This window comes from Larus michahellis, chromosome 1 (genome assembly GCF_964199755.1).
Source record: "Larus michahellis chromosome 1, bLarMic1.1, whole genome shotgun sequence".
Lineage (NCBI taxonomy): Eukaryota > Metazoa > Chordata > Aves > Charadriiformes > Laridae > Larus > Larus michahellis.
In genome coordinates this window covers 211,466,339-211,485,889 of record NC_133896.1, presented here as the reverse complement: position 1 = coordinate 211,485,889, position 19,551 = coordinate 211,466,339, and the positions used below count along the sequence as shown (strand labels likewise).

Sequence of the window (19,551 nt, the reverse complement as noted above, 5' to 3'; positions counted from 1 at the left end):
ATGGCATTGTGCCACATGAAATCACATGGAGAGGAAAAAAAAAAAAAAAAAGGAGATTTGTCATTTGATACTTGGCAGAGTGAACTGACGGGTTTAAAAACTTGTTTTTACTACCATGTTGCTCCTCTGTTGGCAAGAAACATGGAAGTAGGACTTCGATCCTCTACAGGGTCTCCCTCCACTTGAGTGGAGTTTTGTCTGAGGTATTGAAGCCAGGGATTAATCAGTCTCTTAATAGCACACACTGCACATAATCAGCTCTGATTAGGGCTGGTGTTGCCCAGGTCAGCCGGTATTATGAAGGTTATAGTTCATACCTGGATGATGTGCTTTATGAAAGTAGTAAGTATCACTATCACGTGTTTTATTACTGTCACTATCCATACTGTGTCATCCTTGTGAAGTGCAGAAGTGGAAAAGCTCTCAGCTCATGTATTTGTTCTTCAGTGAAACCCCTAAAGGAACGTGGGCTGCCACTATCAGCAAATATGGTCTGTGTTTTCAAACATATTGGGAGATTCATCCTCGATCTAGAATATTTCTTTTGACCAGAGTTGTTCATGGATGACATTTATTCTTATCTGAATCATGACGATCAGGATGGTCTAGGCTGCAGCGATTCCTCTGGTGCCTGGTTGTAGACATGAGCCCTAATTGTCCAGACATCCCAGATAAACAAATTCGCAACTGGCATTAGTGTAGACCACACAGACGTACCAGAATGAGTATAAACATCCCCTTTCCTCCACAGCACAATATATTATTTGGACTAAAGTAGCCTAATGGATCCCCTTGCGTCTAGGCAGATACAGTGGTCGGCTTCTGATGTATTTCTCTGTGTCCCTCACCTCCCAGGCTACCAGTGCAATTGCCTCTCCCAGTTTACTGGAAGGAATTGCGAGTCAGAGATCACAGCCTGCTTCCCAAACCCCTGCCGGAACGGAGGCTCGTGCGATCCCATCGGCAACGCTTTCATCTGCAACTGCAAAAATGGCCTGACGGGAGTAACGTAAGTGACCCTCTCCAGGTGGGCCACAGGAGCTTTTCAATTCAATGCTGGTGGGCTTTTTGATCAGGCATTTTGTACCCAAAAGCTATGATTCACCTAGCAAAAAATAACCCAAAACTTAGTTTTAAGTCTAAGCTAATGACAGATGAGAAATGCATGAGGTTTGCATGTTCAGGAGTTCTTTTCTGAACTTGGCCCCCTAAATTATTGTTTCAGGATGTTATGTCCAGACAGTTTTCACTGAGGTATGCACACCTAAGTGTTAGAAGCTTTTTGAGCAATCCCATAAAGCCTGTGGAAGCTGCTATGTATTCTTTTTTTTTGAAAATGAATCAATTATTTAGTCACCTTAGCCCTGACATAAAAGCCAGATTTACTGCATTCATTTTAATAGGCACAACCTGGAACGCAGAAAATTCCATCTGAACATGAGGAGGAACTTCTTTCCTGTGAGGGTGGCAGAGCCCTGGCACAGGCTGCCCAGAGAGGTGGTGGAGTCTCCGTCTCTGGAGACATTCCAAACCCGCCTGGACACGTTCCTGTGCCACCTGCTCTGGGTGACCCTGCTCTGGCAGGGGGGGTTGGACTGGATGATCTCCAGAGGTCCCTTCCCACCCCAATCCCACCCTTGTTCATGTACCTGGTGTAGGAACAGAAAATCCCCTGACCTCCCCATCGACGTGCTTTTTTGTAATATAGTTTGTGTACTGTTTGTACTTTTTGTTCTGTCTTTTTTTTTGATCCCCTCTTCTTTCCAGTTCTCCTCTCTCGTTAAGGTTCCCCCCACTTCTCTAATATTTGCTCATTTTATCTCCAGCCTTAAATAATTTTGCATAGTATATCCTCCTCTTCTCTTAAATAAGTACTCTGCTTTTTTTAGTATATTTTTTTCTCAACTATTTTCGCCTTTAATCCTCCTAATACTTTGTGTTGAATCCCATGGGATGGTCCCAAAACAATATAAAAAGCCTGAGATTCTCTGTTACATTCAGTGAGCCTCATTAGAGTCAAGGAGCCTTTTTCTATCAGATGCTTTAAACTCTTATTTCCTTCTTGATGTTTCCATTATATTATCTAAAGAACCCGTGGAATAGCTGTATAAAAAATTAGATACCATTAAATAATATGATAGTAATAATAAGATCATTTGCCAAGCACCAGCAAGGTGTTAACTGTAATGTACCACTTTGACAAGATAAGTCATTGTGTACAAGCTGGGTTGTTTACTAGGTGTTCTCCAAACTCCAAACTCTCCTTTTCTTCTTTGAAGGTGTGAAGAAGACATCAATGAGTGCGAAAGAGAGGAATGTGAAAATGGTGGCTCCTGTGTCAACATATTTGGTTCATTTCTGTGTAACTGCACCGCTGGCTATGTGGGGCAATACTGTGGTCTTCGCCCCGTGGTGGTTCCCAATATACAAGCTGGGCATTCATACGTCGGCAAGGAGGAGCTGATAGGAATAGCCGTGGTCCTGTTTGTCATATTTGTGTTGATCGTCCTCTTTATCATCTTTCGTAAGAAAGTATTCAGGAAGAACTATTCCCGCAACAACATTACGCTCGTACAGGACCCAGCCACTGCTGCCCTGCTCAACAAGAGCAACGGCATCCAGTTCAAGAACATCAGGAACAGCGGAGACACCAGAAATATCTACCAAGAGGTTGGGCCTCCACAGGTTCCGGTGAGGCCGATGGCCTATACCCCATGCTTCCAGAGTGACTCAAGGAATAACCTGGACAAGATAGTGGATGGGCTTGGCGTGGAGCACCAGGAGATGACCACATTTCATCCCGAGTCCCCTCGAATACTGACGGCCAGGCGGGGGGTGGTGGTGTGCAGCGTAGCTCCAAACTTGCCCGCAGTGTCTCCCTGTCGTTCTGACTGCGACTCCATCAGGAAGAGCACGTGGGATGCTGGGACAGAAAGTAAGTACCACTGCATGCTGGTCTTGCTCTTCCCTGATGTAGGTAAGGGTTGCCTTCAGGGTGCAGCAGGTACAGTGGCACAGGTAGTCTTAATGCTTCAACCTCATCCACTTAAAATTGTTACATTTCTCTAAGTGATTTGATTTAATTTTGAAAGGTTATAATTAAACTAGGCGTACAAGACCTCTACTTCTATGCATTATGTATGACTAAACGCATTTATTTCACTTCTTCAGAAAGCACAGATGAGTAAGTGCTCTGAGCGTTCTTCAAGTGTTACAATGCAATCACCGTTCTATTGGAAAAAATAATTTGGAGCAGAATTCTCGAGTATATACTCTGCTAGGTTTGGGCAGTTTGGCTCCCATTGGAGTTAAAAACATTTAAACCTTCTGCGGGAAGCAATTGTGTTTTGCAGCAGGGACAAACGAACTAATATTCTCTACTTCCAGTGTCTATGAAATGAAGCAGAAAATCATGCACTACTTACAGGATTACCTTTTCAGTCCATTGCACTCCCATCTGCATCCGGTATCAGGCTGATCACAAAATTTCTGATCCCCACACTTACCCTGTTTGTGCTCTGGTGGTTTCCTGCCTGATAACACAGTGCCCCCTCCATTCCTGAACGAGTTGCTGGACATGCAGCAAACTTCACATATTCTGTAATAGCAGGAAATACGAGTTTGCTGGGACAGAGTTACAGTCCTATGTTTGTCTGTCCTTGCGAGTCAGAACATGTCAATATGGACTGGGAAATGTTTGCTTTAGCATACGGGGGTTTTTTATGATGTTTTCTCTTTTCAACCATTTTCCCTAATGCATCTTCAACCCCACTGCAACGCAGCCTTAACCAAAACTGTCAAAAAAAACTCCATGACACAGAAACCTTCATACTCCTGTAGTTTTAGGCAATAGGAATTGAGGGAAAGAGAGAGGAATCTGGCACTGCCTCATACCTGTGCCCTGACCTGCACACTTTCATCTAAGGTAGCAGATTGGCTAAGGTCTTCTAGTGAAAAACAGGAATTATTTTTAATTTCTTTGGGCTGCATTTCACAGTTGTGTTGTGGTTGACCTGTTAAACCACTAAATATAATTTTGCTGATTGAAAGCATCAGCACGCCAGCCCCCATACATGCTCTGTTCTGTATTTTATTGGGTGTTTCTGCCGCAGACACTGCTGGTATCTGTATGAATTTCTGCACAGCGTGAGGCCGGGCCGTGGAGACGGACCTCGGCTGTCAAGGAGTGGGAGGCAGTGCAGCTTTGCTACTGCAGCACTCGCTCCATCTACTACATACCCTGCTTCTCAGCAGGAGCAAATCAGCCCGTACTGTATGGGGGCGCCTCACGCTGGGTAGAAATATCTGCTTCTAGCAGGTGGAGGGCTGTACCTACGTGCTCGCAGCACCTGAGCTTGTTCATTTGTAATTAGCTCAGGTATCTTATCTCAGTGCTTACTGTGGAGGATAACTTTTTATGGTCCTTATTATCACCCGTATAATGTATAGGCGACTGTGTTTATTCATGTGTGTTTAATTACGTGAGAATTTATACCATAGGTTGCAGTTACATTTCTAAACTGTGTAAGAGTTGTCAAGACTGAATGTCCCTGGTGAAAAGCAATGTAAATCGAAGCATAATCTATTATATGTCAGTGGTGGAGCCATTAAAATCTGATCCAAGGGCCACTGATATGAATATAAAGATGCACAGTAACTTTATTGAGCATTGGATGGGTCTTTAATGAGGCTCTCATATTAGGAAATGAACAGTAAAGGTAAATGTAACTGTGATCTCTTGTATAAGATGTTTATACCACATTTTTTAAGTCATCATTGCTGCTGAGACTACATGTCATCTAAAAAGGTGATGCTGAATATAGGTGATTCTTCCTTGATTATTACAGTGGTGTCAGCCACTTGAAAGACTCTTTGGGCTTCAAACACTTCAAAAGTCTAGGTATCTTCCATCAGCTGCCTTCTTGACCAATAGGTCATTTTCTCTGTCTGAAGGGAATAATTTTATTCTGACAAAAATAATAGAAGGCTACTTGTTGGCAGGATTTAGACGTCTCTGTGGTATAAATAGACAAACGTGCATACCTAGAGAGTACCATTTTGCTTTTTTTTCGCTGTCAATGAAGGTAAAGGGGTTGATGACGCTGAAGAAGTGACCTGTTTTGCAGGAAGTAATAAAGGCAGCAACTCCGAAGTACAGTCCCTCAGTTCCTTCCAGTCTGATTCCGGTGATGATAATGGTAAGAAATGGTTTTATCTTTATTATGCTTGGGACGGAGCTATTTAACTCTCTTTCTAATTATTTAAAAGATTTAGGTGACATCTAGAAAACCCTTTAATGATGCTAGAAGTCATAAAGTCTTGGGTCCAAATTCTCACTTTGTGTCCATTTCTTAAATTATAGGAACATAATTAAAATCTTGATGCTTGGACCTGTTGTATCAACATAAAGCTTTACAGTGAATTAGAGGTGTGATACAGCAGAGTCATGTAGAAATTGTATAATTTTCCCTCTTGGGAGAGGATAACTTTCATGTTTCATCGGTCAAATTAAAGGGAATTTGTGTGCCGTTTGCCAGGTCTCGTGCGTGGTCCCAACAAAATTCTCCTGGTGCTCGGCAGCAGCAATGAGGGGACGAGCCCGTCCCTGGTGGCTTGGCCTTTCCCTGGCGATCACGGCTCAGCGAACAATAGAGCACCATTAAATCCTTGCTTGGTGCGTGTTCATTCCCCGCTCTCATGTCCTACATCATTATCTCAGCGGGCGACATGGGCAGAGCCATACACACAGCCTGAAAGAGGCCTACAAAGTCAGAGCAAACCTTTGTTCCTGCAGCCCATGTATGTTGAGCGGTGGGTCTGAGAAAAGGCAAGATGTTTCTGCCAGGGAGGGATGATGGATGTCAGGGAAGCCTCATGCAGATACGCAGAAAAAGATTAGCACAAAGAAATTGCACTTAGTTTCCTCAGTCACCAGTTAATGAACTGTCTGGAGACTCAGTTCCTCAGTCATGTCGTGCAGCTCTTCCCTAGGTACTCCTAAATGTTGGAAAACGCACTTAAAGAGAAGTGCACTTGCAGTTCCTTTCAGTTCAGCTGTAGCTGAAGCATCAAGAGCATTTTTGTCAATTTTCTCAATGCTTTTCTGCCCCTGCACCCCCAAAAAAACCCTTTAGTGTTTTTTTAGAATAATTATTATAATTATGATTATTTTAATAATATATATTTATATTATAATTACTTTTAGAATAATTATTCAAGTGGTCATTTGTTGTATGTGATTACTTTTTATATCTCCCAAATTCTAATTAAGCTTTTCAAGCATTTGCTCCTGCCCCCATCTAAATCAGTGACACGGTACCCACTGAAGCTGGATCGGACCTTCTGTGCTCCCTCACTTTTTGTGAAAGCTGTATTTACAATACGGCCTTTAGAGATAACAGTGCTAGTTCAGGGTCTAAACAAATCCATACCTCCAGGGAGAATTAGGGAAGAAACTTAAATCATCTAAGTCGTTTTGCAGAGGTTAATGCAAGACTGCACGTTCTGGTTTTCTTGCAGCGGCAGGGAAAGCTTGCAGTGAAAGACCTGAAAATATAAATACAGGCATAAATAAGCATATACATGCTCATATATGTGTACATAGGGGCTAATGGATATCCCTCTGGAAGCCATAAATCCATCCCCTTCCTGTCATTTTAATTCTTTGTGCTTCACATCCCCGCAAAGGTTAAAAGGTTGTCAGTGAAACCGCAACAAACGCGATAACAGCATCCGCGCTCTTTGGGGAGAGAGGACGGGCTGCTCCTCCTCCAAACTCCTTCCCCCAAAGCTGAGGGCGATGTTGCCTGGTGCTTGAGTCACACTGCTGTACAAAGGTCTGTGCCAGCACTGCCTTGAGAGACTGGTTAATCGCTTCCGACTGGGGAAACCTGTTTTGCACCTGAGAAGCACTGGGATGCATCCCGCTGAAGGTGTGAAGAGCCCTGTGCTGTTCAGTCTGTACCAGGTGCAGGCAGCCTCCGCTCACCTCTCCAGGGTGCCTGGAGCCTTTTCTTACTGGATCGAATAGAGGTTGTCTCACCCTGCAAACTATTTTTGGGTGTGATTTTGAGGCTACTTTTATTTCTTCCACCTTATTTGTGCCGCTTTTAAATTGCTCAGCTCCCCTAGTCTTGCTGAAAGTACTTAGCGGTATTTTTTGCGAGCAAAAATAAAAAATTTTTATTAGCCACAATTCTTTTAAAAAAAGAAGTTGCACACTTGCGGGAATAATATTTTGAGAAGTCACTTCACAGGCAAGTTAAAAGTTTCCGCGGTAAGCTATTTTGAATGGGGGAGGATGTGACAAAAGTGTATTTTTAGGTTCCTGTCTCACTGCAGACCAATAGCTGGTTGTGCTGGGAAGCCCAAGGCACTGCTGTCGATGACACCAGTTTTGGATTTGGCTGTTGCCTTGCGCTGAGCTGCCTGGGGTAGAAGCTTCCTCCCTTCCGCGAACACGCTCTGCTCAGCTCCCAGCAGAGCCAACCCTCAGTCGCAATGAAGACTGTGCTGGCCCTGATTTTTGACCTTCTGTTTTTCACTCTTGGTTGTTCTCCTGTTACAGTTTACTGATTCCCTCCACCTCTTTTCCCACCCACGCAGCAGCTAATTACATGGAGTCACTTATTGTTCCATAATGTTTATTATGCATTAGTCAATACAAGCCTCCGTAGTAAAATACCAATAACCAATAACCAAAATAACATAGACGTGCTCAACGTAGACATAGAACATGGTTTCTTTGGCTTACCAAGGCTCTTTTTGCCAAGCCTTCACAAGGACTGAGGAAATGGGATGAGATCCTTGATCCCATGACCAAAATTTAACAAAGGTGTCAAAATATTCAACATATATTTGAATGGCATTAATGCAGCTAACGTTTCTTGTGACCTCTAAGTCTGTTGGCTGTGTGAAGCAAAAAAGTATGTCTTGCCCAACATTTATGGTCCTATTCTTAGCCTACTCCAACGCAATCGTTTTTTTCATAATTAAAGACAAAGGAAAAGGGATTGATCCAGTACCTACTGAACCAGAGCTTTACCTCTGGTTTTGGTGGGTTTTATTTCAGGTCCCCAAAGGCAAGGGTGTTAGTTGGTCCAAAATGCAGATCATCTAGAGAACCACACATTGTAGGCCTGTTGGACTCCACATTAAACAATTGCAGTCTATCTTAATTATTTCAAGGGAAAAGTATGTTTTGGTGAAACCCGTGCAAAGAACAGACAAAGCATTTGTGAAAATACCCTTGTCACAGATCAAAATTTGAACCACACCTACTTGGATGCGTCCTCCTAATTATAGCAGTACTACTTAACGTCCCAGAGGTGTTACACAGCAGAGCACAAATGGTAAATAAGTACAACATGCCCCTTAGGAAATAGATGGAGCTCAGCACCGTTTCAGATGGTGTGATGGTCTAAAAGATAATGATCCCTTGGAGCACATGGCACTGTCTCTGGAGAGCTTTAAGCAAGAATGGATTAGAAATTAGTGTCAGGTAGACAAGATACCGCTTTGGTTAATTGAATCAGCTGGCCAGTCTGCTTGAATTTATGAGGTGATACACATCATCCCATATGCCTTTCTGGAAAGGCTGGTTTGGAATTTATCACCACTTTGAAAATGTATGGGATTATCTGAAATGAAATGTCCTGCAACCCACTGCATAAATCATGCATTGGTTGGCAGCCTTTTCTTTTTTTTTTTTTTTTTCAATGTCAGTTCTTTTCGTTTGAGACATTTGAGACAATTTATTGTGGTAACATATGATGTGTGTTTTAAATACTAACCTGAAGCTGTCCTTCCCCTCCCTTTATTTTCTGCTTTCCCTCCCCTGCAAGCTTCCATAGTGACTGTCATACAGCTTGTCAACAATGTAGTTGACACTATAGAAAATGAAGGTATTTACATTTTTTTTTTCTTGTTATGCAACAATGCTTCCTGTTTTCATTGTGAAACATTCCAGCAGAACCTCACTAATCTACACTGACCAGCAAACCCGTGGAGGGGATGGGGATTTGCAGATCAGCATGTTCACCAGCAAACACGAAAACACCAGAGTGATGGTCCACCAAATATCTGTGGGTGGTTGGAGGTGGCAGAAAAGGTGTCAAGGCCTTCATCCTCTGCTGTTCAAGTCAATGTTTTTGCTTGCTTATTCCATTGCCTTCAGAAAGAATAGGATTAGGTTGATAATGGAGACAAATAATTGAGATTATCCCGGGAAACAGAAGACGACACAGGAAGGCTGTCGGGTATCCCAGGCTGCAGTAAAGCTGGGCTGTGCGCTCCAACGGGACCACGTGGAGAGGAGCAAAGTGGTGGCAGGCAGGTGGCTGGTTTCTCCCAGGTAACGCAGTCTCAAATAGAAGATGTGTAGACACAACTGCGTGGATGCCACGTAGCAAGGCAGCCTCCTGCCACGGCGTTTCCCCTGGAGCTGATGTGCCCATTGAATAGAGGAGTTGGGTCCAAGGACCTGGAGAAACCTCAGGCACATTGTGTTACAAGTGAACTGGTTTCCCTACCTGTAAAACAGGAATATCACTATTTTCCTCTTCTGTAAAGGAAGGAAACAGAGGAAACGTGATAGGAAACATCACAAAGATAAACATTACCTTCATTTAATTGTGCAGCATGTATCTTATCCTTGGGAAAATGTCAACTCAACATCAACTCAAGTTATCCACAAGTCCAAAATTTAATCTGTCTTTAGAAAATTTAAGCCAGGTTTTGCAGACTTCAGGTAATCCAATCTGAATAATGCTTAAAGATGATAAAGTAAGTTCTTTATGGGAAACGACTGATTTTTTTTCTTGAGCTAGTGTCATGGTTGTTTTGAGAAACACTTTTATTCCTAGCTAGTGATGGGACTTCTGTATTTGTCTATAGTATATTTACTGATTTCCTGACATGTAAGAGTGCCCTTCTTCTGGCTATCAAATAGAATCAATTAGCCAAGGTTAACTCAAAAAGAAAGTCCCACTCAAAAAATAAGAGACTTACACTGGAAAGAAAGCACAGACGCTGTAAATGGCGTTGCCTTCCTAAAGGAAAGCTTAAGCAAACACATTGGCTCCCCATCATGCTTTACAGGTCAGAAAAAGCCAGTCTGGCAGCAATTTCAAGAGGCTGTCACCGAAAATGCTTTACCCACTTCCCAGTTCCTTATATGCGACATATGAATCTCGCATGTGCTGCGGCAGAGCTGGTGAAAGCGGTGAATCGTCAGCTGCACTGGAGCTCCCGGTGCGTGTCAGGCAGAACCGCCACTGCGGAGCCGCGGGAAGAGGGGGCTCCTTCCCCTGGAGCTGCCGGGGGTCGTGCGAGTCAGCAAATTAGTGAGGTTCTCCTGGATCCTGAAAGCACACAGCTCAGAGGGACCTGACGCATCTCGGGTGCAATGTCATTAGACTGACCAAAAGATGGCAAATCCTCCTTACAAAAATGAGAGAAGTGGAGAAGAAGAGTGGTTAGGGCCGGTTCAGACATTGCTGCTAAACCTGCAGTAGCCCCAACCCTCCTCACCCCAGGCTAACGCAGAGCAGGGAGAAAGCTACTGTCTGGCTAATGAGAGAACGAAGATATCACCGTCACCACATGCACCGTGTGGTGACAAGCAAGGGCAAGAGTGGTGTTAATAGGTGGAGGCCTGGAGAATAGTCTTCTCTTCCCTCGTCTGTGGCTGAGCCCCAGAAGTTAAGTTCTGTGATGCCATAAATGTCTGTTGTATCTGGCCAGACGTCCTCCAACAACGCAGTCCAGAGACCTTGCCCAGTGACTTCCTGCATGAAGCCCAGTAACATGCGGCTGAACAAGAGCATCTCATCTAGAAAACGCTGCAGCTTATTCCCCGCTCTTGTCTCACATAAAACCTCTTTCCTTGCTCTCTCCCCCACCCCTGCACCCTCTCCATACTGGAATGCCTCCCTCCCCACCGGCTAGCATGGCAGTGCAGGTGGGAGGTGGGTGTGGGGTGGCGAGGCATTGTAGCTGACGGCCCCATTAAATGGCTTTGTATTCTATTCTATTCAGGTTCTTATACCGTGCCCATCACCATGGTATCTGAGCCCAGGTGGGCCCAGATTTGTTTGAACCGGCCCTGAGAATGGTAGATTCTTATTTTTCTGTTTCAAAGTGAACAAGTGAGAGAGAAATGTACTTTGCAATTATAAACCGTAGAGATGGTGGATAGCCCTTTTTGTATTAAGAAATCCAGCTCTAATGTAATTCCGTATCTGTTCAGTGAGGGTAAATAATTAAGACGTGATAGAAAAGGAATATAATACATGACATAATAATTTCTTTATGTATGTCTGCATTTGACTGGGCAAGCTTATCTTGTACGCTAAAATAAAGAACAATTAAAAATCCTATTAAAACGACACTGAGGCAGCTGTACTTTAGAAATATGCATGCAGAGTTTTGTATTTTCACGTGTAATGCTATGCTGGTAACAAGCTCCGAGTTACCAGTTTTTACTTTTCACTTTGTATCTGACAGTGTCTGTTATGGATCAAGGACAGAACTACAACAGAGGTGATTTTTCTGAGACACTTTCTGCCTGTTGGACTGGGCTGGGGTGGGCAGGGCATCAACTTGATCTGTTTTTTTCTTGAACTGCTTCACGTGTCCTCTTTTGTTTGAATTCTGTTGCGTTCAAATGCTGCATGAGAATGGCCAGCCACTCTTTTTATATTTCAGGATCCAGTTTTCAGTCAATCAGGTTATTTGCTTGCACACTTTCTTTCTTGAAACGAAGTCATTGGAGGTGGAAGGGGAGATCAGAGTGATACCATAAGCATGCCTTTATAGATTTTTTTCAAATAGCTGTGAAAAGCATTAATTCAGAGATTTTTGTAAGTTTGATTTCTTGGACACGTAGTTTCTAATACAACCTAGTAGCATCCTAAAAAGCAAAGTGCCTGAGAGTGGCCGTGTTTTGTTTCTTTGCCTGTTTGCATTAGCATCATAATACAATTTCTTCTCCCTCCCTACCCCTCCGGTCAGAGCATGGCTGACCTGTGTCGATGGCCTGTGGCGCATGCTGTGATTTGAACATGCTGCGAGGACTGAGAGGCGAGTGCATGCAGGACGCTTCGTTCTCATTAGTGACCCCATCCTAACGGAGCTCTGTGGTTCTCTTTCCTGCTGCAGCGTATCATTGGGATACCTCTGACTGGATGCCAAGTGCTCGCTTGTCCGACATCGAGGAGGTGCCCAACTTTGAGACGGCAGATGGAGGCTCGGCTCACCACAGCAGCACCAGAGAGCTGGAAACGGATTACTACCTTGGTGGCTACGACATTGACAGCGACTACCCTCCTCCTCACGAAGAGGAGTTTTTAAGCCAGGACCAGTTACCACCTCCTCTTCCAGAGGATTATCCGGACCAATATGAAACCCTCCCGCCCTCGCAGCCGGTCTCAATGGCAAGTACGCTCAGCCCCGATTGCAGGCGACGGCCACACTTCCACCCTAGCCAATACCTCCCTCCTCACCAGTTCCCCAATGAGACGGACACCGCAGGGTCTCAGACTGGGAACGAATTTAGTACTTTTGCTGTTGGCCCAAGCCAGAACACAGAAAACGTTAGTGCAGGTAAGATGCCCTTATCCTTGCACAACTCTCTAGATGCCTCCTCCTCTGACGTCTCAGCCAGCTGCGGCTTTGATGACTCCGAAGTAGCCATGAGTGACTATGAAAGCGTGGAGGAACTCAACCTAGAAAATGTTCACATTCCATTTGTGGAGACCCAGCATCAAACACAAGTGTAAAGGAAGCTCCCCTCTTCTTCTTCTTCCTCCTCTTCCTCTTCTTTTTTTTTTTTTGGTCATTTGGTCCAATTAATAGTATAAATATTGAGAAGAAATTTTGCTGAAGGCGTATCTATATATATTGGGCAAGGCAAAAATACAGTATAACCCATTATTAACTTGTTCAGAAATGATACTGTATGTGCAGACACGAAGAGACCAATTGTGTTATGTATTACACATCACAAAATTGTTACAGACAATCTGGAGAGTATGTACCTTCTATTTATTACCAAGAGTAAAACTCAACTTTTGAGGCAGGGGGAAACAATAATTGCTAAATAATTTCTTTCTCTCCCCCAAAGTTTGATTTTTATTTTTTTTTTTGGTATTGTATTATTAAAAGTGTTACAGTGTTATGATCTCCCCACAGTATTAAGGAACTGGTATGGATCATTCCAAGATGCACTGTTGCATGAAATTTTATGTCAGTGAAAGAGTGAAAGCAATTGATGGCTGGGGCTGCTGTGTACAACACGTCAGATGGCCGAAAAAACAGCATTTACAAATTGACCTATGAAAGACAAGCGACCAGTCATTTGTCCATAAATATTTATCTATACTTTTGTTCATTGCACAGCATTTCATTCTGCTTTGTGTGCATATAGAGCAACATATACACAGCGTATATTTACTACAAATTGGCCTACTTTGGTTGCCATTTTTTAAAACCTGATGGCAGGTGCATGTGCATAACTTCACCCCTGTGGACTTCTAAAAATGTCAGAGTTTGCTCAGTAACGGCCCACTTTTGCCTCAGCTGCATATGCACAGCCTCCCTTGACTTCTGTATGCAACGTCAACGTGTCTCTGAAAACATCGGGAAACCCAACTCTCTACAAAGCGCTGCTGATTTCTTTTGAAATTCCTTGCTTGGGCAATCGCCTCTCTAGCAGCAGTCATCGTGCTGCAATTATTGCCGTAAAGTTGTTTGCAATTAAGTTGCATATAAAGCAGCTGAAACTTCACATCGTTAGCTTAACGTCATTTGCCAAATGTCCATCTTTAGAGTTTACGGGATGAGTTCTCAGCTGCTGTGAACTGACTCGGTCAGTGGAACTGCACGGACGGGCTGCAGCCAAAGATCTGTCCCTAGATTTTCCGCTGGATGTGTGATTTCCTAGGATTTGAGGACTTCCAAAGGTTGTTTGCAGACTTCAGAATATGGTTGTGGGATAAGGAGAACCACGGCATCAGTATGCTTTTCTGCTTCCCTCTGCCTGATGGGAGTAAATGGCCTTTCACACTGCTTTGGCCTGAGCAGCTAAGTGCAATATGGAAATAGGGGGTTTTCACTCAATGTGTTAAAGCAGATTATACATACCTGTTGCTTAGTTCTATGAAAATGTTTTTACCACTGTATTTTACAGCATCTGTGTACTTTATACAGTGAATGTGAGTCTGCAGTCTGCATTACTGCTGGGTTTTCATCCATTTCTTCCATGGCATAATTCAGTCATTGTTATAGACAAACAGATTCATTAACAGTTTTCCTCTGCTGCTTTCCACATCCTGTCTCCTGGTCAAACATCTTAGCTGAATAGTTTCAGCAGTTATATTCCAGGGCAACATGTTCTTGACTGACTTGAGTTTCACTCAAAATTAAATTATGGGCCATTTCTTGACATACAGGAAGTGTTTATTCACATAATTGCCCCCAACAAAAAGAAATTGTTCATAGAATGTCATTTAAATAATTGCAGCTTGTAACACTTTTAATAAAACAGGATTTCTAAAATTCTCTGTGTAGGTACAATCTGTTGCTGCTTCCTTCCAATAGCTTATATAGCTGTGAAAGAGTGGTGCAGATATTTTCTTTGGGGTGATGCAGCAATTCTTCACTAGTAAACAGCTCATTATACAGATACATGAATAAATTGAGTGAACTTCTAGAAAGACCACGTACTGCACATACAAGTATTAGCAAGTACTTGTCTGCAAATAGTTCCTGTCCATTGAATTTATGAATGTCACTCGGTCTTCTCAAAGTAAACATGCTTCTGTAACAGTGATATATTCTGAATGTGCTCATGGTACGTTTCAACCCCTTTTCCCTGCTGTTATCCCTGTGTTTTCAAGAAGAATAAAAAAATGGAGATTTGTATCGCGATTGCAAGGAACTGAGAGATTTGCCAATAAGCCACGAAATGGTTTGGCAAGCCTAGAGGCACAGGTAGAGGATGACTCGCACTGGTCATGAAGACTATGTTGCAGGAAAGCAGATGCAATTAGATTGATGTCTCTTGAAGAGTAGGAACATCTCCGTTTGGAAAACAAAGCTGCAAATCTAGCTGCACTTTTAAAGCTGGTGTGACTTCCTGAGAACGCGATGCTCTCTTAGCATCGGGCTGCAGTTTACATGGGGTGCGCTCCTACTCAGTTTTGGTGTGAGACGGTTTTATCCATTATGCAGTTAGTTCTGTTTGAGCCCCCAGCTAGTTATGAACTGTACTTGCCATCTGTTTCCTGTAGTGACAATTCTTGAGTAAGCCTGAGACACCGATATCAAAACTTTACTTGGACATATCGAGCGTGTCACGAGGGAGAACACCATGGGAGCCTAGCAGTTGCCATACAAAAAAATAATCAATGTTTCTTACCAAGCTTGTTGCCTCAGAAATATCTTGTTGGTAGTGAGTTTTACTAGTAAAATATGCATAAATACAATGTATAGTACTTTTTCTGTTTTGATGTTGTTGCCATTGCATTTCACTGAACTTATTAAAGTGCTGTTGGGAAGGTGCCAAGGATCCCCCATTCGGCCTTCTCTGTCCCGCTCATGATTTCTATACCTCAATATCTCCTCCTCTCCAAATCGAATAGGCCTAATCCATCTTCAAATAGAGGCTCCTCTGCCAATATTGGTACTTCTGTGGCCTTTCTGGTTTTGTTCTGGCTCTTTTTGATAGTGATAAGACCTGAATGCAGATCTTAAGGTGAAATACCTCTTAGGGAGTAAGGTTTTCATGTTAACATCTCTCTTGTTAATTCAAACCATTTTATTTTCTTTTTAATTCCTGCTCTACATGGACAAGCCGTAATCTTCTAACCTGGAAGATAATAACACATTCATAACCTAATGTAAGAATTAGTGGTCATATTATTCCATCCAATATGTAATTCTTTTTCTGCCATGTGACGATTTTTATATTGCTGCTGCTGTCATTGCCAGGTCCCCGGTTCTGTTAGAGCTTCCCCTCACATCTCTGCTTATCCTGTGTGTCGTATTTCAACTCACGTTCCTGTAGATGGCTCCACTACACGGTATTTTCTTTCGGGAGCATCTCTAGGAGAGGTTTCATAGACTTAATAAAGTACTTTTGAGCATCAGTGGATTATAATTCTTAGGCTCAGGGTAGTGTTTGCTTTTTGTAAAGAAACAACAACAGAAATAAGCAACTTATAGAAATGCAAATGCATGATTGTATGAGAAACCACTGACTGACTTTGCCAAGGGTGCATGAGTCGGAGTAACAGGGTGCTTGCTGCCTGGGTTTTGATCAGGTTGAGAATGTCATGCACACTGACAGCCTTTTGGTAACTCGGGCAATGGAAAGAGCCTTAAAGTGACTGACAACATACTTTATGCTGACAATAACGCATTAGTGGCCTTGTGCAAAAGGAAAAATTAGGCTTATGTAACTTTCTTAAAGATGTTAATTATTTTGCCTTCATATTATAAACATCCTATAAAAAAAAAAAAGGCACGCACACACACACACCCCAAAACCATAGATACTGGATATGGTTGCAGTCCTGAGCCAGTATCGTATAGCAGGGGAAAGGACCAAAGGTGACACCAAGGAGCTGCAGCATCATTTCCCTCCCATGGGGCCAAACAAACGGCCTCACTAGAAGACCACCGTAAAGTTGCCTTTCTCTAGGACCCTCCTATAGGACACAGCATATGAAGGCAACCAGGAATATGTCACAATGCAGAGACACATGACAGTGCCGTGATTTCCAGGCAGTCAAGCTATTTTCCTAAAGCTGGGTGACATCTTTGATCCTGAATTATCCCACGGGCTTCCTAAGCCTATAGTTGCAGTACAAGGCTGGGAGGAGTCAAAAGCTTCTCACTGCTGCTGTTTTCCTGAAGTCAGAAAGTTGTGTGCTCCATCTCTCAAGCGGGATCTCCCTCTCTGCATGTCCCACAGACAAGTTAAATTCCAGTCTTCACAATTTTTTTTTTCTCCCCTTTTCCAAATTCTCTAGTGTAGTCTGAAGTAGGGCAAGCCTTGATGTATTGGTACCCTCTCCAGTCAGAAACTCCGACTAGGTGCAGCACAGTGAGGGAATACACGCCACTGAAATGCTGATTACTGGGGAGGCAGCAGCCTGTTGTCTCTGTGAGCCAGGGAGGTGGTCGACTTGGACAATATGACATAAAATTTTTTGTTCTTGGCTCAGTATAACTTCCATTGCAAAGAGAAATGTGGGCTGGACAGGACAAATGGTTAAGAACACAGCTTTACTCCTCACCGAGTCCTGCTTGAAAAAGCTAAATGAATGGTGTAGCGTGTCCTTACAGCCGATAATGACTGCAGTCATGGGAGAGAGAGTCGAAGGTGCCCTGGACCAGTTTTGCTAAGCTTTGTTTGAAAAGGTAGCATGCTTAATAATGGAGAAAACCAGCTTTTTAAAACCAGTAGTGAAACCACATCTGTGGTTTGTTGGTATTTTTTGGAGCTACTCACTGATTAATAATGGACATTTCATAGGTTTCCAATGATAGAGCTACATCTACACATTCATTCTCTGATGGTTTAGCATCATGTACCATGCCGTAAATCTGTGCTTTTTGCCTGTTTGCATCTCTGTTCCTCTCAATACACCAAACTGTGTTTTGAGCCTTAGAAATTTAGACTATTGCCCATTATCCATGGCATTTAGCCTGTGTTTCATAAACTTGACATTTAACATCTCCATTATCAGAAGGGCCATTCAGTTAGTAAATCAGCTGCATCATCCAAGGGATGGGCGGATGGGGAGGAAATGAAATTAAATTCATTTCTTTATGTAATAATGAAAAGCAATAATTGCAAATATGTCGTATTACACAAAGGCCATAAGTAATCTTTACCAGTGTTAAGAGTGCACTTGAACTGTAATGTGGAAAGAGATTGGAGCCCTCAGAACTGTAGCATTCTTCTGTCATAGAAATACCTGAATCGCTATTATTTAACAATGCAAAGAGCCCATACTGCCGCTTTTCAGGAGGTGACAAAGATGTTTAGGAGTGAAAGCAGTTCTCTTTAAAGCACTGTATCGGAAAAGATTGTCTTGTAAATTTTACCTGTCGCAAGCAGGCTGGTTTGTAAAAGATGTATGTTTTGGTGTTTAAAAAGAAGTTTATAAAATAATGTATATAATGGTTTCAAATTACCAGGCTTTTGTAGATATTTGATGCCAATCAGGTCGCTTTAATTTTTTTTGTTTGTTTGTTTGTTTGTTTGATACAATTCTAAAGAGTCATCAAAGTTGGTTTAAACTTCTAAGGTAACAGCAAAAAAACAAAAGAGTTTTAGATTTGAAAACTTTTTACTCATTTCAAAATGTACTGTAACTTTCCTTTGGGTTCAGCTCTTTTTGTTTAACTTTTTTCTGTTTTTAAGAAGATGTTTTTTATTGACTTTTTTTAAATGAATGTGTTTTGCACAAAAAACTAGAGATATGATTTTTATGCCATTTCAAGTAGGTATTAAGAGATGTCATTTCTCCAATGACAACAAATTCAACCTTATGCAAAAGGGAAGGTTTATCACTTTGAGTGGGTATAGCCCTTCATCCGAAAACTAATTGTTCCTTCATAATTGCTGTTGGCAGTATTGTCTTGTGTTCTTTTGCTATAAAAACAAAATAACAAAAAAAAAAGTGTACAGGTTTGTAACTGCCAAAATTTGCTAAAGTTGATGGTTAAAACAAGTTTTCCAAGTAAACAAAAACAAAAGCCCAGCTGTGTTGACTATTTCTTGATTTTTCTCCTACTTTCAAAGGAGGGAACAAGATAAGACACGAGTTCTGCAAGGAACGTAGTGTTTCATTGCCTCTCTGTGTACGGGATTGCAGAAAATGCTACGTTTTTGGACTCTTCAAATTCATTTCATTATTACATGGCAATTCCTCCGCAGGGGCCCCTACTCGCACTGCAGAGCTCTCTTGCCAAGACTTGCTTAGCTGGTGTGTGTACGCTAAGGCAGTTGCCTAATTAAATCCACATCCTCAAATGAGGCGTCATTGCATCGTGTAGCCATCTAGACAGTGAGCTCCATCGGCTGAGACAATTTCAGGGACAATCCAGCTGTCCTGTGTCAGCTGCATAGTAGGGGTACGAGGGACAGGTGCATAAAGCAGCAGCCACCTCCACAGTGCAGCAGGACAGATTTGCCTCCTGCCATGGCCATCTCCATCCTCCAGCATCATGGCACTGGCAGCTGGGACCAGCTGGGACAAATTCAAATGGGAAGTCCCAGGTGTGTAAGCACTGCCCCAGAAAAGAGCTACCCTTCTGGTAGGGATGATGCTCATTCCGCTCAGGGGGTTGCATTCAGGAACACCCCATTTACTTCTCCTTCATCACATCTATTCAACTCCACAGCCCAAGCTGCCCCAGCTGGGCTGGACTGAAGCACGGCTAGCCTAGCCGCAGTGTGGAAAGAAGGCGAGATGTTCCTTCCAGAGCTCAATGAATGCCTTGCCAACAGGCAGCCGGGAGCACACCTTGCACTGCCGG

At 42.8% G+C, this 19,551-nt stretch overlaps 1 protein-coding gene across 9 annotated transcripts in view; it reads left to right on the top strand.

The window, feature by feature from the left end:
- Positions 1-18,773, top strand: part of FAT3 (FAT atypical cadherin 3) — a 427,575-nt gene extending 408,802 nt beyond the window's left edge. For 4 of the 9 annotated variants that reach the window (XM_074571528.1, XM_074571493.1, XM_074571511.1 and 1 more), the window contains 6 exons: positions 856-1,009; positions 2,280-2,935; positions 5,085-5,198; positions 8,844-8,903; positions 11,506-11,541; positions 12,160-18,773. In XM_074571528.1, the coding sequence (XP_074427629.1) occupies positions 856-1,009; positions 2,280-2,935; positions 5,085-5,198; positions 8,844-8,903; positions 11,506-11,541; positions 12,160-12,779 (1,640 nt within the window). In that variant the 3' untranslated portion in view covers positions 12,780-18,773. Of the gene's footprint in view, positions 1-855; positions 1,010-2,279; positions 2,936-5,084; positions 5,199-8,843; positions 8,904-11,037; positions 11,114-11,505; positions 11,542-12,159 lie in introns of all 9 variants that reach the window. The other 5 variants (XM_074571548.1, XM_074571535.1, XM_074571553.1 and 2 more) reach the window with 4 other exon arrangements.
- Positions 18,774-19,551: the final 778 nt, after the last annotated feature.